Below are 21,441 nucleotides of genomic sequence, written 5' to 3' on the forward strand. Positions count from 1 at the left end.
TGTAAAATATGAGTTTTGTTTGTATTAGCTTGTTTTAAATAAGTACTCTGATATCAAAATAACAGTATCTTTCTCCATTTAAATTATAACATTCTGAGATACATTTCCTTGGTAAATGTGTAGTTCTTAATTACAAATTATCATACGATCTGTGGTGATTATATTCCAACATCCTATTCAGGATGCCTTTGTGTATAAACAGATTATATTGTGTATAGACATATGTTAGTCCAGGTTGTCTAGAGAAACAAATCCAGAGATACTCATATGTGTGTAAGAGAGAACTTTATATCAAAGAGTAATTGTATATTGAGAAAGCATCCTAGCCCAGTCCAGATCAAGTCCTTAAGTCCGATATTAGCCCATATGTCCAATAGCGGTCTATAAATTCTTCTTCAGACTCACGCAACACATGCAATGACGCTGAATGCAGATAGATCACAGGTCAGTGAGTGGGGAAGTCTTGTGGATCCAGTGGTAGTGGAAACATCGCAGTGCTGGCAGGGGTCTCCCTGTGGCTCCTCCAGCTCCAGGGCTCTGGCTTTATCAGTGTAGCTCCATGTGGCTTGTCAACAGGAATGTCTCACAGGGAGAGAAGCAGAGAGAGTCTCCCACCTCCAGGGATGAAGACAGGAGTTCCCAGAATACTTAGGAGAAGGCCATGCCCACACAGAGGCTTCATTTGCTGTGACCTCATTGACGGGCTGTACTCCACCCCTTCGCAAGTTGACAGGAGATGATGTAACTGCCACAATACACACACTTAGCTGCATGCATACAAATAGTGAAGTGATACATTTGTCTCTCAAGCATTTTGTTTTCCTAATCAAAATTAGCACATACATTATGCTTGGCCCAGGAAAATAAAATGCAAGAAGACTTTGATATTAAGCTCAACAAATAAATGCTCAGTTCCTTAATGCTATATATTTATACAGAAAACAAAATCTATAAATAACTGTCATTCATGCCCACCTATATTATATTATGCAATATTTGGGTACTATGTCTATAAACTTTTCCTCTATGTGCATATATAATAACCAGAAGGTAATAACATAATAAAGTGGTTATTAAGCACTTTTAGTATTACTTCAATCTTTAAGGCTACTCTTGGAAATAAGAACCATTATTGTTTCCATTTTAAAGATGAAGAAGCTAAGTTACAGAAAGCCTTTGCAATTTGTTCAAGTTCTCCCATTTTACAAATTTTGGAGCCCAGTATTAAATCTCTGGCTATCTCAAACTCCGTGCATTATTGCCTCTTGAAACAGAGACATATGACTATATCGTTTATATCACCCAGAATTGAGGTTATTCCTGTGTGACTGAAGTTATATGAAATTATATTTATATACAAAACACTCATGTCAAAGTTATCTTGGAATACGTTTCCTCCTCCATTAGAAAATCTTGTGAGTTAGCTGTGTGCTGGCACCCCTCGAAGGATGCATGGTCAGCTGTGTGGTGGTTTCTTCCTCTCGTGCCTCTCCCGCCCATTCCAGAAGGCATCCTCGTTCCCCGCTGCCCTTTAGGTTTAGATGATGTGGTGGTTTCTTCCTCTCGTGCCTCTCCCGCCCATTCCAGAAGGCATCCTCGTTCCCCGCTTCCCTTTAGCTTTAGATGAGGTGCTTGTCACTCACTTGGTCTTCTCTCAGCAAGGCCCCAGAAACCCAAGAGTGTGTGCTTGACCCATTTCAGTACCTCCTTCTCGCTCTCTCACTCTCTTTGTTTTCCTGTTGGGCTCAGCTGAACTTCGTAATTTAGTCCAGAAATTGAGACAAACTCAATCATGAAAATATGCTGCCCTGTAAGGCTCCTACATCATAAACTAGAGAGCTATCTTTGTGAAATTTTCCAAAAGTTATATTTTTCTACTGTAATTATATCTTTTCAAAAATAAGTTTTCTTTCACTTCTCTCCAATGTATGTTCTTGTGTACACATGTTTCTAATCATAGGAAATGCTGGTGTTCCTTTTCTCAAATTCTGACTTTGCATTATTTTCTTCAGGAAATTGATTTTCCTCATCCCAATTCTCGCTGTTGCTTCTTGCTACTGTTTTAAATAAGTATTTAATGATGTGTTTGATAATATTGGGGTAATATTTATTTTCTACATGGCTATTTTACTGAATGACATTAAAGGCACAGGGAACCCTGGAAATGAACAACTGTGTTGAGTTTTTTGTTATTTATATGAGATTTTAAGTTAAGGAGTGCCCAAGTTACCTGGAACTAAGCGTGGCTGAAGGCTGACCTACTATGTTTCTAATTATGTCTAGGCACGAGGGCTGGACTTGTCTCGTGTGAGGACGTGTGTAGTCGTGGCAGAAGAACGACCTCGGATAGCACTCACACAATCTTTTTCCAAATTGTTTAAAGACCTTGGCCTTCATCCACGGGCTGTGAGCACCTCCTTTGGCTGTCGAGTGAACCTGGCAATTTGCTTACAGGTGAGTTTCATTGATATCAATAGGTGCTTGAGTAAACTGATGGGGCAAGTAACTTTTAAGTGACAGGGACATAGCATAGACTTGCATTTCCTAAATAGGTTTTCTTTTGTTGGTGCTTAGTTACATGTAAGAGAACATATTTTAATCAAATGCATGTGATTGCTAAACACTTGTTTCATTATTTTTTTTCATTATAATCTCCATTTGTCAGTAGTCCTTGTTCATAGCTTGCATTCACAACACTTACTCTGCCCTGGGGCATTTTAAATTTCATGACAGGGGTGACAGTTTGTCCAGACCCCTGCTATCAGACTTTCTGAAGAGTAGAGACGAGATAGGTGCTTCAATATGTCAAGAATTCTTTCCTTAGAACTACTGAAGTCGGTAGTTCCTGCCTGAAAATAGTTTCTTTATGAAAAATTGCATTGCTTTAAGCAGGTTGGGAAGTTTGCTGCTGTAATGGCAACATAGAAATAATTATAACTGCATCTCTATGACTTAGTTATGCGGCAACTCTTACGAAAGTAGCCTTCCCTTAATCATGGCTTAAAATTGTGTTTTTAAGGTTTTTTTTCCCATTGGTCTCATTTCTTACTTTTCACATCATCTTTCCATGTAACATGAGATACAACAATCCCTAGAGCAGTGGTTCTCAACCCGCCTCATGCCGCGACCCTTTCATACAGTTCCTCATGTTGTGTTGACCACCCCCCAAACATAAAATTATTTTCGCTGCTACTTCATAACGGTCATTTTGCTACTGTTATGAATCGGCAAGCCCTGTGAAAGGGTTGTTCGACGCCCAAAGGAGTTGCGACCCACAGGTTGAGAACCACTGCCCTAGAGAATATCAGAGCAGACCAGGACTGTCTGAGAGGAAAGAAAAGGATCTATCTGTCCCAGGCCATAGCTTCCTACCTTGTTCCTCCAGTTCTTTAAAGGAATAAAGTTTTATTGACCGCAGCTACTCTACATGTGCTGAAAGGAGGGCTAGAAACATTGCTGATTAGTATCTGCTCCACGACTCCCACTTCCCCATCCTCATCACATCAGTGTGTGGCCTGCACAGGGGTTTGCTCAGATGAGCATTCTGTTACTGAAGAGGATGACCTCTTTCCGCTTCCGATTCCGATACTTAGGACTTAGCTGTTAACCAATTAAGAGGAAGTAAGACTACCACCCCTTCTTCCCACTTTACCAGTCTGATGAGGCCACTTCAGTCGGATGAAATCACTGTAAAATGATTGATTTAACTGATTCTTGATTTAAGATGATTGAAATTAGTTTCTTTTCTAAGAAATCAGAAGAATTCGTCTTTCTCAAACTGATTTTATTAAATGCGAAAACATTTATTCTATTCACCAGTAGCTGGTCTTCAGAAAGGTTTCTAGCTTTCCATCCCATTTGGTGAGGTGTGGAATGCGAGATCCACGTCTTCCCTTACTTATAGCACTAGGACATTGCATTTCCCTGGATCTAGTAAGTAATCGGGGCACCCAGACCAATTCATGAGCTGGAGGGACGTGACAATCCTAGCTTTTCTTTTCCTCTTTTACCGCTTTCATGAGCAATAATTTGAAATGCGATAGAAGGTATTTTTTGTTGAGGGATAGACAGAAGAACATAGAATAGATAGATAGATTCACACTTCAAAATAATTGGCAAAGAAATTTCTACACTTTATCAGACAAAATATAAATTTTATCACTACAAGGAATACAATTACACATATGAGAAGGCCAACTATATAGTCACTAGGGTTTCAGTTCGTACGCACACAGGTTTCTCCCAAGCGAAACGTGTCTAAACCTGTGTCAGTGATCGGTGATGGCTGCAGAAAACTTCTGTCAGTCAGACACCTGTTTTCTCCATAGGGTATGTTTAACAATAAATTTTAAAAGCCCCATCAAAATCGTGGCTTCCAAAGGAATTTGCTGAAGGGGATTTTGCTGGGTCAGTTGAATTCCAGGCTGAGAGATTAGAAGATTATAATGACTGTTCTTGGGAAGTCTAAAGGATCTTGATAGATTTTCTCCAAGGACACAGGGCAATCTTGGAGGCTTATTACAAAAGTCTTAAGAAAATAATGAGTTAAAAAAGAAAGAAATACATTAAGTAGAAGATAAAATACCCCAAGAATAAGAGAAAAAGTGTTAAGTGTAAGAAAGTGCCCTGAAGGCCAGAATAAAGTTAGCCCTTAGAGCAGTGGTTCTCAACCTGTGGGTCGCAACCCCTTTGGGGGTCCAACGACTTTCTCACAGGGGTTACCTGATTCATAACAGTAGTAAAATTGCAGTGATGACATAGCAAGAAAATGATTTGATGGAACCGTATTAAAGGGTCGCAGCATTAGGAGGTTTGAGAACCACTGCCATAGAGGTTTCCTACTAAGTGCCTGAAGTGTGAGCTCCATAAACCCACTTCCATTCAGTCAATTCTGACTCAGAGTGACCCTATAGGACAGGGTAGAACTGGTAGATTGAGCCCTGTGAGTTCCTGAGACTATAGCTCTTTATGTTTTGTTCACTACTGTATCATCAGCATCTAGAACCAGAATGTATAAATGTTGAGTAAATGGATTTACTTTGAATGGGGTCCCTGAGTATTGCAAATAATTAACGCACTTGATTGCTACCCCAGTGGTTGATGGGTTTGCATCCAACTAAAGGTATCTGAGAAGAAAAGCCTGGTGATCAACTTCTACACAATTGGCGATCGAAAACCCTTTGATGAAAGTCAAAGCGATGTGAAAACACTGGGCTGATGAGTCACGTAAACATGAGTGTACGTGACCCTAAGACCAGAAGAGCTAGTTGGTGCCAGCAACCACCGCCAGTGCTCTAAAGGGGTATTAGAAGGATAGAATGGGAGAGAAATGTGGCGCAAGCCTCAAAATCATAAAGCTAAGGCTTCGAGGTCAGATGGAGACTGGTGGAATCCCTAGTCTTCCCTCAGATCAGGAAGCGGATTTACCCTGTGGCTCAGTTGTCAGCCAAACAACAGCTAGATCTGTACCGGAAACAGTAATGCTAGTGAGGCGCATGCACCTCTAGTCAGACTAACGGACTAATCAGCCGCTTGAGATCAAAAGGGCAGCTTTGATGTGACATGAAAAGGGAAGGGGGAGAAAGGCCCTTGTGGAACATGGCTCTACTCTCATACACCTGAGTCTTCCTGAGGGGGGTTGACTCTGTGGCAGCTGGCTTTTGTTTTTAACGTCCTGTTCTTAGTAGACTCTTAATAGAGTCTATCAAACTGACTACATAATCAAAAATTGGTATTGCCTGTCACTGCCTTTCATTTTGCAGTCTGGGAAGCATCTTTAAACACTTTTGTACATTTTTTTCCCTGTTTGCTTTATCCTCAACATAATTTTAGCCATTTAATCCTTTCATGAATGGTTAGAAGCAGAAACTAGTTGGAAACATCCAGGTGTCTGATGGTAAAAGTAAATTAACTAAAGTGCAAACAAACTTAGGAGTACAGGATTACAACTCCTTTCCAAAGTGCTTGGGGTCCATTGTGTTGTCGAATTAAGATGATCATTATTATTATTTTGTGGGGGGCCTTTTGAAAGGACCCATATTTCATATATTATGTATCATCCACTATAAGCCATGGGCCAGCAGCACATAATCACCCGTTTCCATCTTTCCACGGTTCAGAAGTGTGGTCAGCTACTACTCTAAATGAAGTTAGTCCAGGTCAAATGTTCCCACAAAGGACATCTAGACAAAGGCCTTGTCCTCATTGATTGTTTCATGTAATACAAGGGGGTTTCAAAAGGTTCCTGGAGAAAAGTATCCCTTTATCTTTTAATCCCATTTTCCCACACATTTTCTGAGATTCCCTCATGGATGAGATGGACAGTAAGCATATAAGCAACTTTTGCAACAAGTGTGTAACATGATTGGCAAAAAGAGAGAGGGGGGTGTTAAAAAGTGACTTGGACACAAGAATAACAATGTTAAGTACAGGTAGTCATGGGAGGCTTCCCTACGGAGGTGACATCTCAGTAAAGTAGTGGTCGCCCAGCCAAACTCACTGCCATTAAGTCAATTCCAACTCTTCCGTGAAGGTAGCAAGCACAAAAGCTTTGAGGCAAGAACTAGCTATTGGAAATACTGTTTTTTTTTAAAAATTAACTTGGCAGGGTTTTTTTAAGGTATGATGATATGACCAAATAAGTAGCAGGTGTAGCCGACATCCTGGAGGGCAGACATTCTCTCTTGCTCTTCTTTATTACATTTTGATGAATTTTTATAGATGCTTAGGCAAAGAAGTAATAAGCACTATAACCTAAAATATAGTCTATATATTTTATAAATTGGGTTGCTTTTTCATTACAAAGAAGTATTTTTTTATTTTAGGGGAAAATAGCATAGTAAAATATTTTAAAAGCTACTAACAACAACAAAAAATGGTAGCAGTCATAATTCTACCTACCCCCAGATAGTCACCATTAATTCTCTGTACCTAAATACTTACAGGCCTTGAAGAATGTACAGTTTTCTCCTAGGGCCAGTAGACTTACCTCTCTATGTAAAAATCAGTGGTTTGCAATATCGTTTCCAGCTGATTCACTGCTTTTGACAAGCTGGTTTTCTGGATAAAACCGTGGTCCTTATTCAGTGGACTCACTTTTGAATGTAAGCATTGTGGTTGAGAAACCGAGGGGAAGGTTTCTCTGACCCTGGTGGATGATTAAGAGAGAGACACCATCCAAATACACAGTGGAACCTCATCCAGGTGTCCATGTTCTCAAGGGTTTTTGTAGGCTCCATAAGTCCCACGTTTTTAATGGTTTCCTGATCTCTGGGGAAGGCTGAGTTGTGAAGCTGACAGGTTTGTGTGGCTGCAAGACTTGAAGGTGTTCCATGCGCTCAGGCGCAGTGAGGGAGATGTCGTGCACAGCCGTTCAACACTGATTTGACACAGGGATAAATCATTTAAAAACATAGCTGACATATAAAATGTTTAAAGTCCAGCATTATCAATTAGGAGTCCATTTGGTACTTTGCAAAAAGTGTCTTCAGTGAAGGCCCTCTGTCCCTTTGTTATCCGGTCTCAAGCATCGTGCGCTCCCCTGTTTTCTGCTACGGCATTTTCTTTACTTTGCACGTATTTTATGCTTTTACTCCTTAGTACCTGCACTCAAGCTGTGCCCTACTTGCACTAGGCCTTTCACAATCAATATGTCAATAATCTACTACTTAGCAATCCATCAGTGATTCTCTCTCCTCTACGAAGCCTTCTTCTGAAATCTTATGGCATTTTATTGCTCTAACTTTCTTCGCACTTTCTATTTACATATTTACATAGCTATATAATTCTGTCCCTTCTACCCTGTAATTGACAGTAAATAATATGGAAGGTCATTTTATTTGAATTTCACTCAGGGCCTAGCACAATGTCTCACATGCTCCCACAGTCACTTTGTGAAGTTGAATAGGTTCATGAAAGTACTGAGACCTTTAGCAGCTAATCTTGTTCACAGTAGAGAAACTTTGCTCAGACATATACGATCAGAGTCCAAGTTCTTGTGTAAAGGAGGCACCTGCGAGTAATGAGTTTTCTCTGGAATGAAGCTATGGTGTGAATTTCCATCAATAAAAAGACTAGGCTATCACTGGAGATCCCCTTGCAGAGGGGTCTCGGGGAGGAGATGAGCCAGTCAGGGTGCGATGTAACAATGATGAGAAATACAACCTTCCTCTAGTTCCTAAAGGTTTCCTCCCCGCTCCCACTACCATGACTCGAATTCGATCTTGAAAGACTGGCTAGACCAGAGGAGGTACACTGGTACAGATAGGAGCTGAAAATCCAGGGAATCCAGGATGGATGAGCCCTATAGGACCAGTGGTGTGAGTGGCAAAACAGGGAGGGTAAAGGGAGAATGGGTAGGGAAGCGGGAACCGATTACATGGAACTGTGTGTGACCTCCTCCCTGGGGGACAGACAACCGAAAAGTGGATGAAGGGAGAAGTCGGACAGGGCAAGATATGACAAAATACCCATTTATAAACTATCAAGGGCTCATGTGGGAGGGGGGAGCGAGGAGGGAGGGGAAAAATGAGGACCTAATGTCGGGGGTTTAAATGGAGAGAAAATGTTTTGAGAAATGATGTACAAATACGCTTTACACAATTGATGTGTGTATGGATTGGGATAACAGTTGTATGAGCCCCTAATAAAATGTTAAAAAAAAAAAAAAGACTAGGCTATCATTTAAAAATCTTAAGCTTCCAACAGCATTTCTATCTCACACAAAAAGTTTAGAGCCTATACCTTAAGAAAAAAAATCTTCACCCAAAAGCTTCTTGAACAATATATTGGAACACTCAGTTGCAGACAGCATTTGCATAGATCTTCTCCAAACTCATTGAAGTTTCAACTTGTCAATGGAAGGTGAAAGATATTTGAGACCCAGAAAAATTCATTGAACTTACCCTCATTCACAAAGCCCTGGAGGTGCTGTTGGGGGAAGCCTTGGGCTACTAACCATAGGGGAGCCGTTCCATCCCACCTGCCGCTCTGCTCCATGGGCGGTGGATGAGGCTATCTGCTCCCAGAAAGATGTAGAGCCTCAAACCCTTTGCAGAGTTGTTATGAGTCAGGATTGACTCGGTGGCAGTAGGCTTTAGGAAATGATAGAGAAAGCGCTAGTGGCACAGCGGTTAAGTGAAAGGTTAGTGGTTTGAATCCACCCGCAGATCTGCAGGAGAAAGATGTGGTAGTCTGCCTTCTTAAACAAGTTAGGTAGCCTTCAACAGAGAACAGGGGAAAGGGCAGAACAGAATTCAAAGTAATAAAAATGACATGACTTAAGGGTCTGTGGCCCCTGTATACTCTTCCAGCCTGAAATTGAACCCACTCCTAGATGTAAACAATAAATAGGCCTAGAAAGTGACTCATAAGAGCAGGAAGGCCATTCTCAGTACAACCAACCAGACTGGATCCAAAGGGCAGCATCTGGTCAAGAAAAACGAAGCTCAGAAGGAGGGAAGGGGACAGGAAAGCAAGACAAATGGAATCAAGGAACCCCAGAAAGATGGGGGAGGAAGAGTGATTATGTCAGTCTGGTTAGACTAGAGAAACAAATCCATGAACACACATATGTGTATAAGAAAGAGATTTATATACAAGAGGAATTGAACATGGGGCAAACATCCAACCCAGTCCAGTCCAAGGCCATAAGTCCGATATTATCCCATATGTCTGACATCAATCTATAAAATCCTCTTCAGACTCATGAGGCACATGCAATGAAACCAAATGCAGGATGATCACAAGCCAGTGGGTAGAAAGTCTTTGGGTCCAGTGGCATTGTAAGCATCTCAGTGCTGGCAGGGGTCTCTCTGTGGCTTCTCCGGCTTCTGAGGTCTGGTTGCATCCATGTGACTTGTCTTCTGCAATGTATCCCAGGAAGTGGCAGAGAGAGACTGGTGTCTTCTGCCTCCACGAAGAAAGTCCCAGATTCCCAGAATTCTCAGGAGAAAACCATGCCCACAGAAGTCTCATTGGCTATCTGCAGATTGACAGCTTAGACTCCACACCTATAATCTTAATCCTCAAATTGACAAATGATTATGTATCTACCACAGTGATGTTACTTTGAAGGAGTATCATCAGTGTCTCCAAATAAAATGTGTATGGATTTTTGAATGGAACATTAATATGTTCTGTACGTTTTTGCCCAAGCTACAATAAAGAGGAAGTTTTAAAATTTATTTTTTTGAAAGATTAAACCAACCTTACCGCCACTGATGTGATTCTGACTACAGTGACCCTACATACAATTTTTCTGAGACTGAAAATCTTTGTGGGAACAGACAGCTTCATCTTTCTTCCTTGGAGCAGCCAGTGGCTTTGAACTGCCAACCTTGTGGCTAGCACCCTGATGTGTTTCCCAGGGCTGAGACAGACTGCTTTGATTTTGTTTTTGAGGAAGTAACAAAACCAAGGTCAAATTAAGGTACTGATTCCAGGAAGTAATTCATGTCTGGCGTTTGTACAAATGACTGTTAGAAAAAAAGGATTCATCATTTCCTCAACTGAGTGCAGTGTAGAAGCAGAACGACATATTAATGAGATCTAATGTGTGGTCACACGGCTACATAACTATTTGCCAATTTTGTTTTGTGATTTATTATCCAACAGAAATAACAGCTTTGTAAGCTAAGTCTTTGCAGAATTGCGCTGTTTGCAGGCAGAATGGCATGTGCGTGCCATTTTAACTGCTTCCTTTCTGTTCTTTCAAATCAGACTTGCTCTTTCAGTCCACAATCTTATACTGACCTCAGAAGCACGGTTCAAAGGACACTTGTGTCTGTGTGTGCAGGGAGCCATTCCTCAGCCCATTGTATGTTCTGTGATACCTGCTCTACAGGCTGTAATTTGAAACCCTGTTTTCCAAAATATAAGACAGTTATGAAAATTGACACGTAAAATTTTTCAAGAAAATATGCAAATGAGCAATTAGAAAATTTGAGATTTTAAGAGACAATCATAAAAACAAAAAAGTTGGGACAATTCTAATTTATGTCATGCTGCTGTTTCAACTAGTTTATCTTAAAGACTGGGTGGTGGTGTTTTTTTTTCCTCATTGACATTTTAAGAGAAGATTTGCCTACATTAATTCTTTTGACATTGTCCCTTAGAGTTTCCTATGTCATAGATTCATGGCAGAGGAATAGATTCAGAAACTAATATGGTTAATTTTGTTTTTATATGAAACATACTTACATTGTAGACTTTTTGCAGAAGAAAGAAATTCACAAGCCCGAGCCCTTTGTTATACACAGGAGTGATGCTTCCCAGAAGCTTCAGCTGTGAAAATGACTGTAATGCAATGTATGATAAAAAGTGAACATGAAATAGATCAAATTAGAAATTCTGTGTTTAATTAGCCTTACCATAAATTTCTCTAGATACTATTTAAAAATTGCTACTTGTTTATTATCCTCTCCTGAAAGAACATTGCCTACAGCCACAATTATTCTTGTCAAAAATACAAGTTGACAGATTTTGGGTTTCATTAGATTTAGAAGTTGTAACAGAAAAATCAGCATTCTTCTTCTATTCTACAAAGGAAGGGAGAGGAGGAAAATGAGGTTTCCTATTTTCCAAAAGGCATTTCAGTTGCTTATTAAGAAAAAGCCTTTTAAGGCAACCTTAAATAGAAACTGTGGTCTTTCTGACATAAAAAATATCAATGACTAATTTATCAGCTAGAAAAGCTTTATGATAAAGAACTGTGTGGAATTAAATCAATCGGAGCAGCCGTAGTCCACTTTAAATCTTGGAACCCACAATGAAGGAGATATGCAACCAGCCTGGTATGAGAAGGAGCCAATTGATCGCTGAAAAGAAAAAGGAGGAAGGCTCAAAGGGTGATAGCAATCTCCAGCAATTCTCAAAATAAAATTAATAGTTACAATAAAACTTTCATTAATTGGAACTCTCAATTCACTTCTTTCTTTCTCTACACTGCTTTTAGAAGAAGGAAGTAAAAATAAATAAGGTGCTGTCAGGGACTTTGTATGCTGTGGGGAATGCCATGGAAACATTTGCATCCTCTCCTGCTGATAGATATTTTCCCGGATAATGAGAATTAACATTTGAGATCCTGGACGCTATATTCTCAGTTACCCAGCATATCAGTCAGCATTCTAATTTGTAGGTAACAGAAACCTCCTTTGGCAACTTAAATAAAAAAATATTTATTAAAAATGTACTTCTCAGAATTGCCAAGAGGTCTAGAGGACCAGGGCTGTGCGGCCAGAGACCCTGGGCAGGTTGGTGGTGGGGAGCTGCTCTTAGACACACTAGTGGGGACTTTACAATGCTGGCATAGCTGGTCCTTGACACGAGACCAAAGAAAGATTCTTTTGTCCCTGCCTGTAAAAACAAACTGGTTCCTGTAGGAATTGCTAGAGAGCTGAAGATGTAAACACAGTTGTCCAGAAGAGGAAGGGCCTTATTTTACCACTGGGAGGAGCAGGAAGCAAGGAGTGATGGACCCTGAAAAGCCACCCGCCAGTTGCCACGAAGACTACTCTGACCTATGGCGACCCCATTATGTCGAAGAGAACTGGGCTCCTTTGTAGATTTCAGTGACTAATTTTGGGAAAGTAGGTCGTTGATCCCCGTGGGTGGAGTTGGTCTTCCTGCCTCTGCATTAGCCAGTGCATTAACCATTTGCACCATACAGGGATTCCTTACCAGACAAAGGATAAAACAAAACCAACCAAACTGCAGTTTGGCAAGATGGATAAACTCTGGAGGCACCCTAGCCACCGTGATAGGTTGCACTCACTCATCACCTCCTTCCCATGGGCTGCCTCACCTACTCCAGAAGTGTAATACACCAAAGGTGGAAGACCCCAGAGAGAGCTCCACAAATGAGCAACTACCAGGCCAGCGTGCTTGGATGCATGAGAGCGGGCTAGGCGGTCTGAGAGCCCTTGTGACCAACTCCAGACTCCGACAAATGCCCAGCAACAGGACTCCGAAGCCCGAGAATGAGGCCAAAGCCATGAGGATTCCTTTTTGCTTCCTTTCGTCTGGAAGGGTCACCGAGGACTGGAAGAAGAGAAGCTGTCTGAGGGTAATCTCTCTGAAGCAGGCTCCGATCGCCAAGTGCGTGGCGCAGACAAGGAGCGTAATGGCGAAGATGCGCGAAATCTCTTGGAGGCCCCGATGCCTTCACCTAGTGCAGTAATTTTGCTTTACAAAAACGCAGGGTAGAGCCGCAGGATGGAGAAACCTGGAATGGTAGTGGGGAGAACAGAGAACCTTCCAGTCACCTCAAAAGCTGATGGCTCAGCTCTGAAGCGGGAGGTTTTAGTTTTTAAAGCTCCTATAGTTTGGAAAGGTAGTTTATAGAGTGTAAATCATGAAAAGAGATGAATAGCTTTATCAGTGCTCAAAGCCCTGATCATGCCCATAAAGCATGTGAGGTCAGTATGGAACTGAATGGAACTACAATTCTAAGAAGAGCAATACCAAGGTCAACTGCAGAGTAGACGTGGAGGAGAAATCGTGTGCCCTTTCTTGTGTCATTTACTTTGAGTTACACTGTTCTTTTAAAGACATTGTTGGCTAGATTATAAAAATTAAGAGGTATGCAGAAAAGCAAGAAAATCTGGCATAAGCTATGGAAGGAAATGTGGAAACAGTAAAAAATGGATATGCTGAAATTATTAGGCAAAGACTTTAAAATAACTGATTTTTATCTTAAAGGATCTAGCTAAAAAGACACGAAAATTTCCTGAAGAAATGGGGATACCAGCAGATAGGTGGAAATTATCAAAAGATCCAAATGGAAATGCTAGAAATGTAAGCTACGTCATTAAGGAGAATAAAACGAGTTTCTCTTATGGTTATGGTTTAATAGGCAACTGGGTACAAAAGAAAAGCAGGATAAATGACTTGAATTAAATAAAAAGAAATTATCCCAACTAAAATGCAAAGAAGAAATCAAATGAAAATCGATGGGAACAGAGTATCTGATATCTATGGGACAGTGTTAGGTAATATAAAATATATGTACTATTGTCTTAGAGGAAGTAGAAGAGGTAGAATGGAGCAGAAATACAGTTAGAAGACATAATTGCCCCAGTTGTCGAAAGATAACAACCTATCTTAACTCCTAGCAGAGTAAATAAAAAGAAAACTTTAGCATCAAATCATCATCAAAATGCCGAAAGCCCAAGGTAAAAAGACAATTCACTAAGCATTCAGAGAAAGACAGATGTAATACCTACAGAGGAATAATAACAAAAATGACAAAACTCACCAAAGTGGTAGAACCCTGAAGAATACAGTGGAATGATGTATTTAAAGTGTTGAAAAGAATTCTCTATCATGGAAATTATCTTTCAACTAGAAGATGAAACAAGACATATTTAGACAGGGTAATGCTGAGCGAATGCATCATCAGAAAATAACGTGCACAAGAAATGCTAAGAACCTTTTCAGAATGAAGATAGATAGCAAAAAGAAGACTAGATCTGTAGGAAGAAATAAAGAATACTAGAAAGGGTAAACACAATAAAACTTTTAAAAATCTACCAATATATAAATACAGAGATACTCTTAGATTTCTTTAATGAGTGTTCAAGGCAGACTCAGAAACTGAGGCACTGAGAGCACTTGAAGTTAACACATCAGACAAGCCTTCCAAGGACATGAAGAGAATCAAATGGAAATAGACTATTGTCCTGTTCTGAAAGTACCCTACCATGTGAAGGTGGACAGGTAGAAATAAATAATGCAAATTGTAATCTCTACAATAACGGGGGAGGGGGGATATTCAGCACAAAGGTCAGTTCAAGAGATAAAATGCTCAACTAAAAATGTTCTATTTAACAAAATAGCAGGCAACTAAGGAAGAACAAAAGGGGTCAATGAAAACCAAGGAGCCGATCGTAACAGTACTGCATCAGAAGCAAGTGAACTAGCTACTCCAATTATAAAAGATGGAGATTGTCAAACTGAATAAAGAAAGATCCAAGTATAGGTTATTTTGAGGAGCCCTGTTAACAGAATTATGAAAACACTTGTCTTCTAACTTCTTATCCGACTGTGTATGTTTGTCGACCCATGTACAGATTCACCCTATATGGGTGAATTTTATTGTATGTAAAGTATACATACATAAGCCTGTAGGTGGGGTGGGGAGGAGCATGCATGATGAGATTATAGGATTAAGGATTTCTTCCTGAAGCCAAGCCCCTGAGAGTGTTATTCGAGCAAAACAAGGTTAGCCCTAGGATTTCTCCAGCTCACTAACACAGGAAAGTTTCTGTGTCATGGGGCAGGGAAGGAGAACCAAGTCAAGGCCCAGTGAACTGCATGCGATGAGGCAATCCTGCTGAGAATCTGGGGAGAGGATGGTGTATAGAACTCACCTGACAGATTAACAAAGAGGAAGGCTGCATGGAGCAAACCCTGGAGATCTGAAAGGTTCACTTTGAGTGTGCAGCTGTATGCATGCTAGGAAACAACCTAGCAGCTGTATGCATGCTAGGAAACAACCCAGAATGAAAAAACAGACCTCGTGCCATCGAGTCAACCTTGACTTGGGTCGACTGTATAGAAGGGTAGAGCTGCCCTTGCGGGTTCCGGAGACTGTAAGTACAGGACTAGAAAGCGTTAACTTTCTCCCAAGGAGCAGCTGGTAGTTTCCAGCTGTTGACTTTGAGATTAGCAGCCCAGCGTGTAACCCACTGTATCACCAGGGATCCTAAAAACCTAACCACAGCCAGGGGGAGGGGAAACAGCTGAAAAAGTGAAAGGAAACCAGTATCTGTTGCTCATTCAGTGCTAGGAATGGTGTCTATTAGAAAAGTCCATAATTAATGAAAGCAGTGTTCTATCCCACCTAGCAAATATTGACAGCAAGACCCAAAGGATCAAACTGTTTCAGAATAACGTTACTGTGTCTAGAAACAAAGCTCAAGAATATTTATAGAAATACCAATTATCCAGCACCCGACTAGGCTATATTTACAATGTCTGACATCTGATTGAAAATTACGATATTTACAGAGAAGCAGATAAATATATAACCACAGCAGGAGGAAAAATCAATAATTCAAAGCTGGCCCATTATTGTCACAGATGTTAGAATTTAACACAGGGATACTAAAGTAGTTATTTTAACTGTGTTCAAGATGGTTAGAAGGATTGACGTGGATTATTTTAAAAATAATAAACACAAATTTAACTTTTAGAGATTAAAACTATATATGGATGAAAAATATGCAGCAAGTGATCAATTGATGACAAAAGATTAGTGAACTTGAAGATAGAACATTAAAACAAAGAGGGGCAAAGAGCATCGGTGAGCCATAGGGCACTGACTAGCAACTCAACATACAAATGATTCACCAAAAGAGGAGAGAGGTCTAGGAAAAGGTGTGCATAATGCCCCCAAATGAAAATTTTATGGAAACTGCAAACCCATAGATCTCAAAGCTTACAGAACTCCAAGCAGAACATGAGAATTACTCCGAGGCACACCATAATCAAATGGTTCAAAACCATCGACAAAGAGAAAATCTGAAAAGGAAAGGAAAAACAACTTACACACAGAGCAGCGAACATAAGGATGATTTTGAGTTCTTGTGGAAATTATATGAGAAAATGGAGAACATCTTATATGTACTGTTGGGGTGGGAACTGTCAACATAAAATATCATACTTAGTGAAAATAGCTTTGAAAAGCAAAGCAAGTATAATTATTGTTCTCTCTTCATCTGGAGCAAAAGAGAAAGAAAAACAAAAACTCTGAGAAAAATTCATCTACTGGACTGTTAGCCTTCCCGAATGGAACTACAACCTCATTTACTCTGAGACCAGAAGAACTAGGTGGTGCCCAGCTACCTCTGCCATGCATTCTGATCAGGGACACACTACACGGAGAATGGGAAAGCAAGATGGACTAATACCCAAACTCTTATAAAAAATCCAGACTTACCAGTGGAGACCAGAGGAACACAGCACTATCACTCTGGAGGTAATAGGTTGGCACATAGAATAAACTCGTTCACCAGTGAGTACTGTGCTTTTTCAAGACAAAACACATATACGTAAGACCAAGAAGTCAACTTTTACCCTAAAGCAAAGATGGATGGTAAGGGGTGGGGGCGGGTTGTAAGAAAACTCAGATTAATGGAACAGAATTACCAGCAGGAAGTAGGATATAATGAGAATATGGGCACATTGTGGAAAATGCAATCAATGTTATATGGAAATTTATGTAGGCAAGTTGCATGAACCCCAAGCACTGTGCCATTGAGTTGATTCCAGTTCATAGCAGTCCCTTTATACGGTTCCCAAGGCTGTATGTAACTCTCTATGGGGCCAGATAGATGGCCTCATCTTTTAACCTGGAAGCCACCAGTGGGTTTGGACCTCCTATCTTGTGTTTAGTTCCACAAGTGCTCTTTAAACAAATTATACAGAAATCATTCCATGGGGACTTACTTTGTTGGATAAACTTTCACCAAAAATACAATAGAATATTATTTACAAAGAAAAAGCAGTATAAAACCTTTTTCAGACCATACAAAAGCTGAAAGACTAACACCAGCAAACCCACATACAGAAATGTTGAAGGAAATCTTTCAGGGAAATAATACTAAGTTGAAATCTGGGTCAACAAAAAAGAATAAATAGTAGATATCTTTACATTCTAAAATATTTTAGACTGTCTGTATTTTAAAAGCCTGTAGCTAAACTCATAATTAATGGCCAAACATCATAATTTTCACCCTAAAATTAGTAATACTGGCATTATAGTAGAAATTTTAGCAAATGCCATAAGACAAGGAAAAAGGGGGAGAAATGGCATAAATATTGGAAACAAGTACAACTTGCCTCATTTGTAGAAAATCTGATCACACATGTAAAATTTTTTATTGAATCTGTAAAACTTTAAATTCTAATATGGGAAGTTAACAAAGAATATATAAAAACAAATTATATTTCTATGTGGCAACAAAGAATAACTAGAATGTGAAAATGTTTTGAATGCCTATTATAATAGTACCTAATATAATACTACCAAGAAATCTCAAATAAAATAAATTTGATGAAAATCTATACAGGAAGTCATAAAGCATTGCTGAGATAAAGAAATTCTGATTATATGAAGTGGTTTTCCCTATGAATAAGGTGGAAGAGTCGATGATATTACATATCTTTTCACTTCCAAGTTCATCAGTCAATCCATGAATAAATTGACAAGATAATTCAAAAATTTTAATGGAATGTCAGCTAGAATAAACAAATATTAGGGGGGAAATGCTGGCAAACTTACATTACATGATGTTTTACACTTACCAAAAACTACAGTAATGAAGAGAATGTGTTACTGGTATCAGGAAGGATGACTATACCATTGAAATTGGAAAGGAAATTAGATATTGATCTACCCTGCTACCCAGTCAGACCAATGAGATAGGAAGAATATTTTGGCAAATGCTTTCAAGTTTTGGGCAGTGTCAGCATTCACAAAAATTATTTTCAGATGGACCAAAGCCCTACATAGTTAGCATAAAGCATCTAGAATAAGGTTCCAGAAGAAAACATAAAAGTATATCTTCATGAGCTAGGCACAAATTTCTTAGGACTTAAGCACTTTCTGGCTCTTTCACTAGGACTTTGGTAGGTGGCAAGAACAAGCGCCTTACAAAAGGTATCAAAAAAGGAGCCAAGAAGAGCACTGTTTTCTAAGAAAGATTGGTAAGATGTGAAACTACCAACTTCATTCAATACAAGAATACTGGGGAAACACTCATCATAAACATTCAAAGGACCTAAATTGCATCTGGTGGCCTAGAGGGTCCTGTTTTTGAAATGAACCTTGCTGATCTGCAGAAAGATGAAGCTGCACTTAGAAAATTCAAGCTAATTATTGAGGATATTCAGGACAAAAACTACTTGACTAACTTCCATGGCCTCTATCCTACTGGTGACAATATATGTTCCGTAGTCAGAAAATGGCAAACCATGTTGATCTCAAGACCATCAGTGGGTTATTTGCTTCATCTGTTCTATGTGGATTTTACTAAAGATAAACAACAACAACAACAATTGGGTTTAGAAGACCTCTTATGCTCGGCATCAACAGATACGCCACATCCAGAAGAAAATGATGAGAACATGACTGAGAAGTGCAGATAAAGGGTTTGAAAGAAGTGGTCATTAAATTGACTCCAGACGGCATGGAGAAAGACATAGAAAAAGCTTGTCATAGGGTATTTGTCAGAAATGTTTAAAATGCTAAAGGAGCCCAAGTTTAAATTGAGAAAATTCATGGAACTTCATGTGAATATAACAGTGGTTCTGGAAAAGCTACTGGAGATGAGGAAGGTGCTAAAATTGAACAGACTGATGCCTACGAGTCAGCAATTGAATAATCTGTTTAAAATTCAGACTTTGATGACAAAGAAAATACTTTATTTGTTAGAAGCCACCAGCTGCTCCTTGGGAGAAAGATGAGGCTCTCTACTCCTATAAAGAGTTCCAGTCTGGAAAAAACATGGGGGGCAGTTCTATAGAGTCACTATGAGTTGGCATCAACTCAAGGGCAGGGAGTTTAGTTTTGAGAAAAAGGCTAAGTCAAAGCGACCAACAGACCAACGTTGATGAGTGCATGGAACAACTAGAATGTCTTCATTGTTGGTCAGAGTATAAAAGTATTTCCACTTTGGAGAATGATTTGACAGTTTCTTTTTTTTTAATCGTTTTATTAGGGCTCATACAACTCTTACCACAATCCATGCATACATCAATGGTGTAAAGCACATTTGTACATTCATTGCCCTCATCATTCTCAAAACATTTACTCTCTACCTAAGCCCCTGGCATCAGCTCCTCATTTTTCTCCTCCCTCCCCGCTTGCCCCTCCTTCATGAACCCTTGATAATTTATAAATTATTGTCATACCTTGCACTGTCCGACGTCTCCCTTCACCCACTTTTCTGTTGTCCGTCCCCCAGGGAGGAGGTTATATGTAGATCCTTGTAATTGGTTCCCCCTTTCCAACCCACCCTCCCTCCCCACTCACACCACTGGTCCTGAAGGGATCATCCACCCTGGATTCCCTGTGTTTCCAGTTCCTATCTGTACCAGTGTACATCCTCTAGCCAGATTTGTAAATTAGAATTGGGATTGTGATAGTGGGGTGGGTGGGTGGAGGAAGCATTTAGGAACTAGAGGAAAGTTGTATGTTTCATCGTTACTACATCGCACCCTGACTGGCTGTCTCCTCCCTGAGACCCTTCCATAAGGGGATGGATTTGACAATTTCTTAACAAGTTAAAGACATAGCAGACCTAGGAACCAATATTTCTCGGTATGCAGCCAAAAGAAATGAAGCATGTTGGTTTTCTTTCAATATGTAAAGGTCTTGGAAGTAATTAAACCAATCCCATCCACATTAGAAGAAAAACTGAAAATATCCAAACTTTTCTTGGATTCTTCAAGAACTGAGATCTCAGGGAAACCATTTCCCTTAAGCCCTATAGATCAGTGGTTCTCAACCTGTGGGTCGTGACCCTTTTGGGGGTAGAATAACCCTTTCACAGGGGTCACCTGATGCATCCTGCATATCAAATATTTACATTATGATTCATAACAGTAGCAAAATGACAGTTATGAAGTAGCAACGAAAATAATTTTATGGTTTTCACCACAAGATGAGGAACTCTATTAAAGGGTCGCGGCATTGGGAAGGTTGAGAACCACTGCTGTAGATGGAGGCAGATAGAATTGTAGCTTACCCAGAGCAGAAACTGCTGCTGAAGACAATCTTGAATAACAATACTTGAAAACAGTAATTGACTAGTTAGTTGCTAGAGATTAGTTTCTGAGAGAAAGAAGCTTAGAGGTCCAGACCTACTGGGCTGGCCAGTATTTGTGAGTTTTACTTCTGCAAACTCCATCGGGGACTCACTGAATATGGGGGAGAAAATCCTCTCATGCTGTTGGCAGAGGGTGGGGAGCAGTAAAGCCATTTTGAAATATGCCTAGATGGCTCTTCTCTTTACCAGTGGCTTGACAGTAAGGGAAACCCTTTTACCACACTCTAAGTAGTGTAGGTTTTAGCACAGTTTAATAGCTAACTCCAACTCTAACCTTCCCGTCTCACCTCAGGGTTGAGAAAAAAAATTTTGTTTTAAGCTGGGAAACACTTATGAAGGTGACAGCCCGAGGTGAAAGGCTCACTCAAAACCTGAGACCTAATTTTAGTATTCGAGAATGCTTCCCCTCCTCCCCATATTTCACCACCACATCAATAGGGTTTCCTGTATAATAACAGGACGTGGCTGCCAAAAGAACAGCATCGCTCAGACCCCAAGAGGGAGTTAGGGAAACCCACATAAGAGACAGAAAACAAAGACGTTAGGTTCTGGAAATGTTTGTAATATCTGGCTTAATAAAAGGCAGCTGGATTCATTATCATCTTTGCCT

The 21,441-nt window shown here is 40.0% G+C and overlaps 1 protein-coding gene across 2 annotated transcripts in view; it reads left to right on the plus strand.

The window, feature by feature from the left end:
- Positions 1–21,441, plus strand: part of DIP2C (disco interacting protein 2 homolog C) — a 247,197-nt gene that overhangs the window by 171,731 nt on the left and 54,025 nt on the right. For both annotated transcript variants that reach the window (XM_045289849.1, XM_045289848.1), the window contains one exon: positions 2,284–2,454. In XM_045289849.1, coding sequence (XP_045145784.1) covers positions 2,284–2,454 — 171 coding nt within the window. The remainder of the gene's footprint in view (positions 1–2,283; positions 2,455–21,441) is intronic.

Source organism: Echinops telfairi, unplaced genomic scaffold, assembly GCF_000313985.2.
Source record: "Echinops telfairi isolate 266 unplaced genomic scaffold, ASM31398v2 ScPeMD7_31;HRSCAF=116, whole genome shotgun sequence".
Taxonomy (NCBI): Eukaryota; Metazoa; Chordata; class Mammalia; order Afrosoricida; family Tenrecidae; genus Echinops; species Echinops telfairi.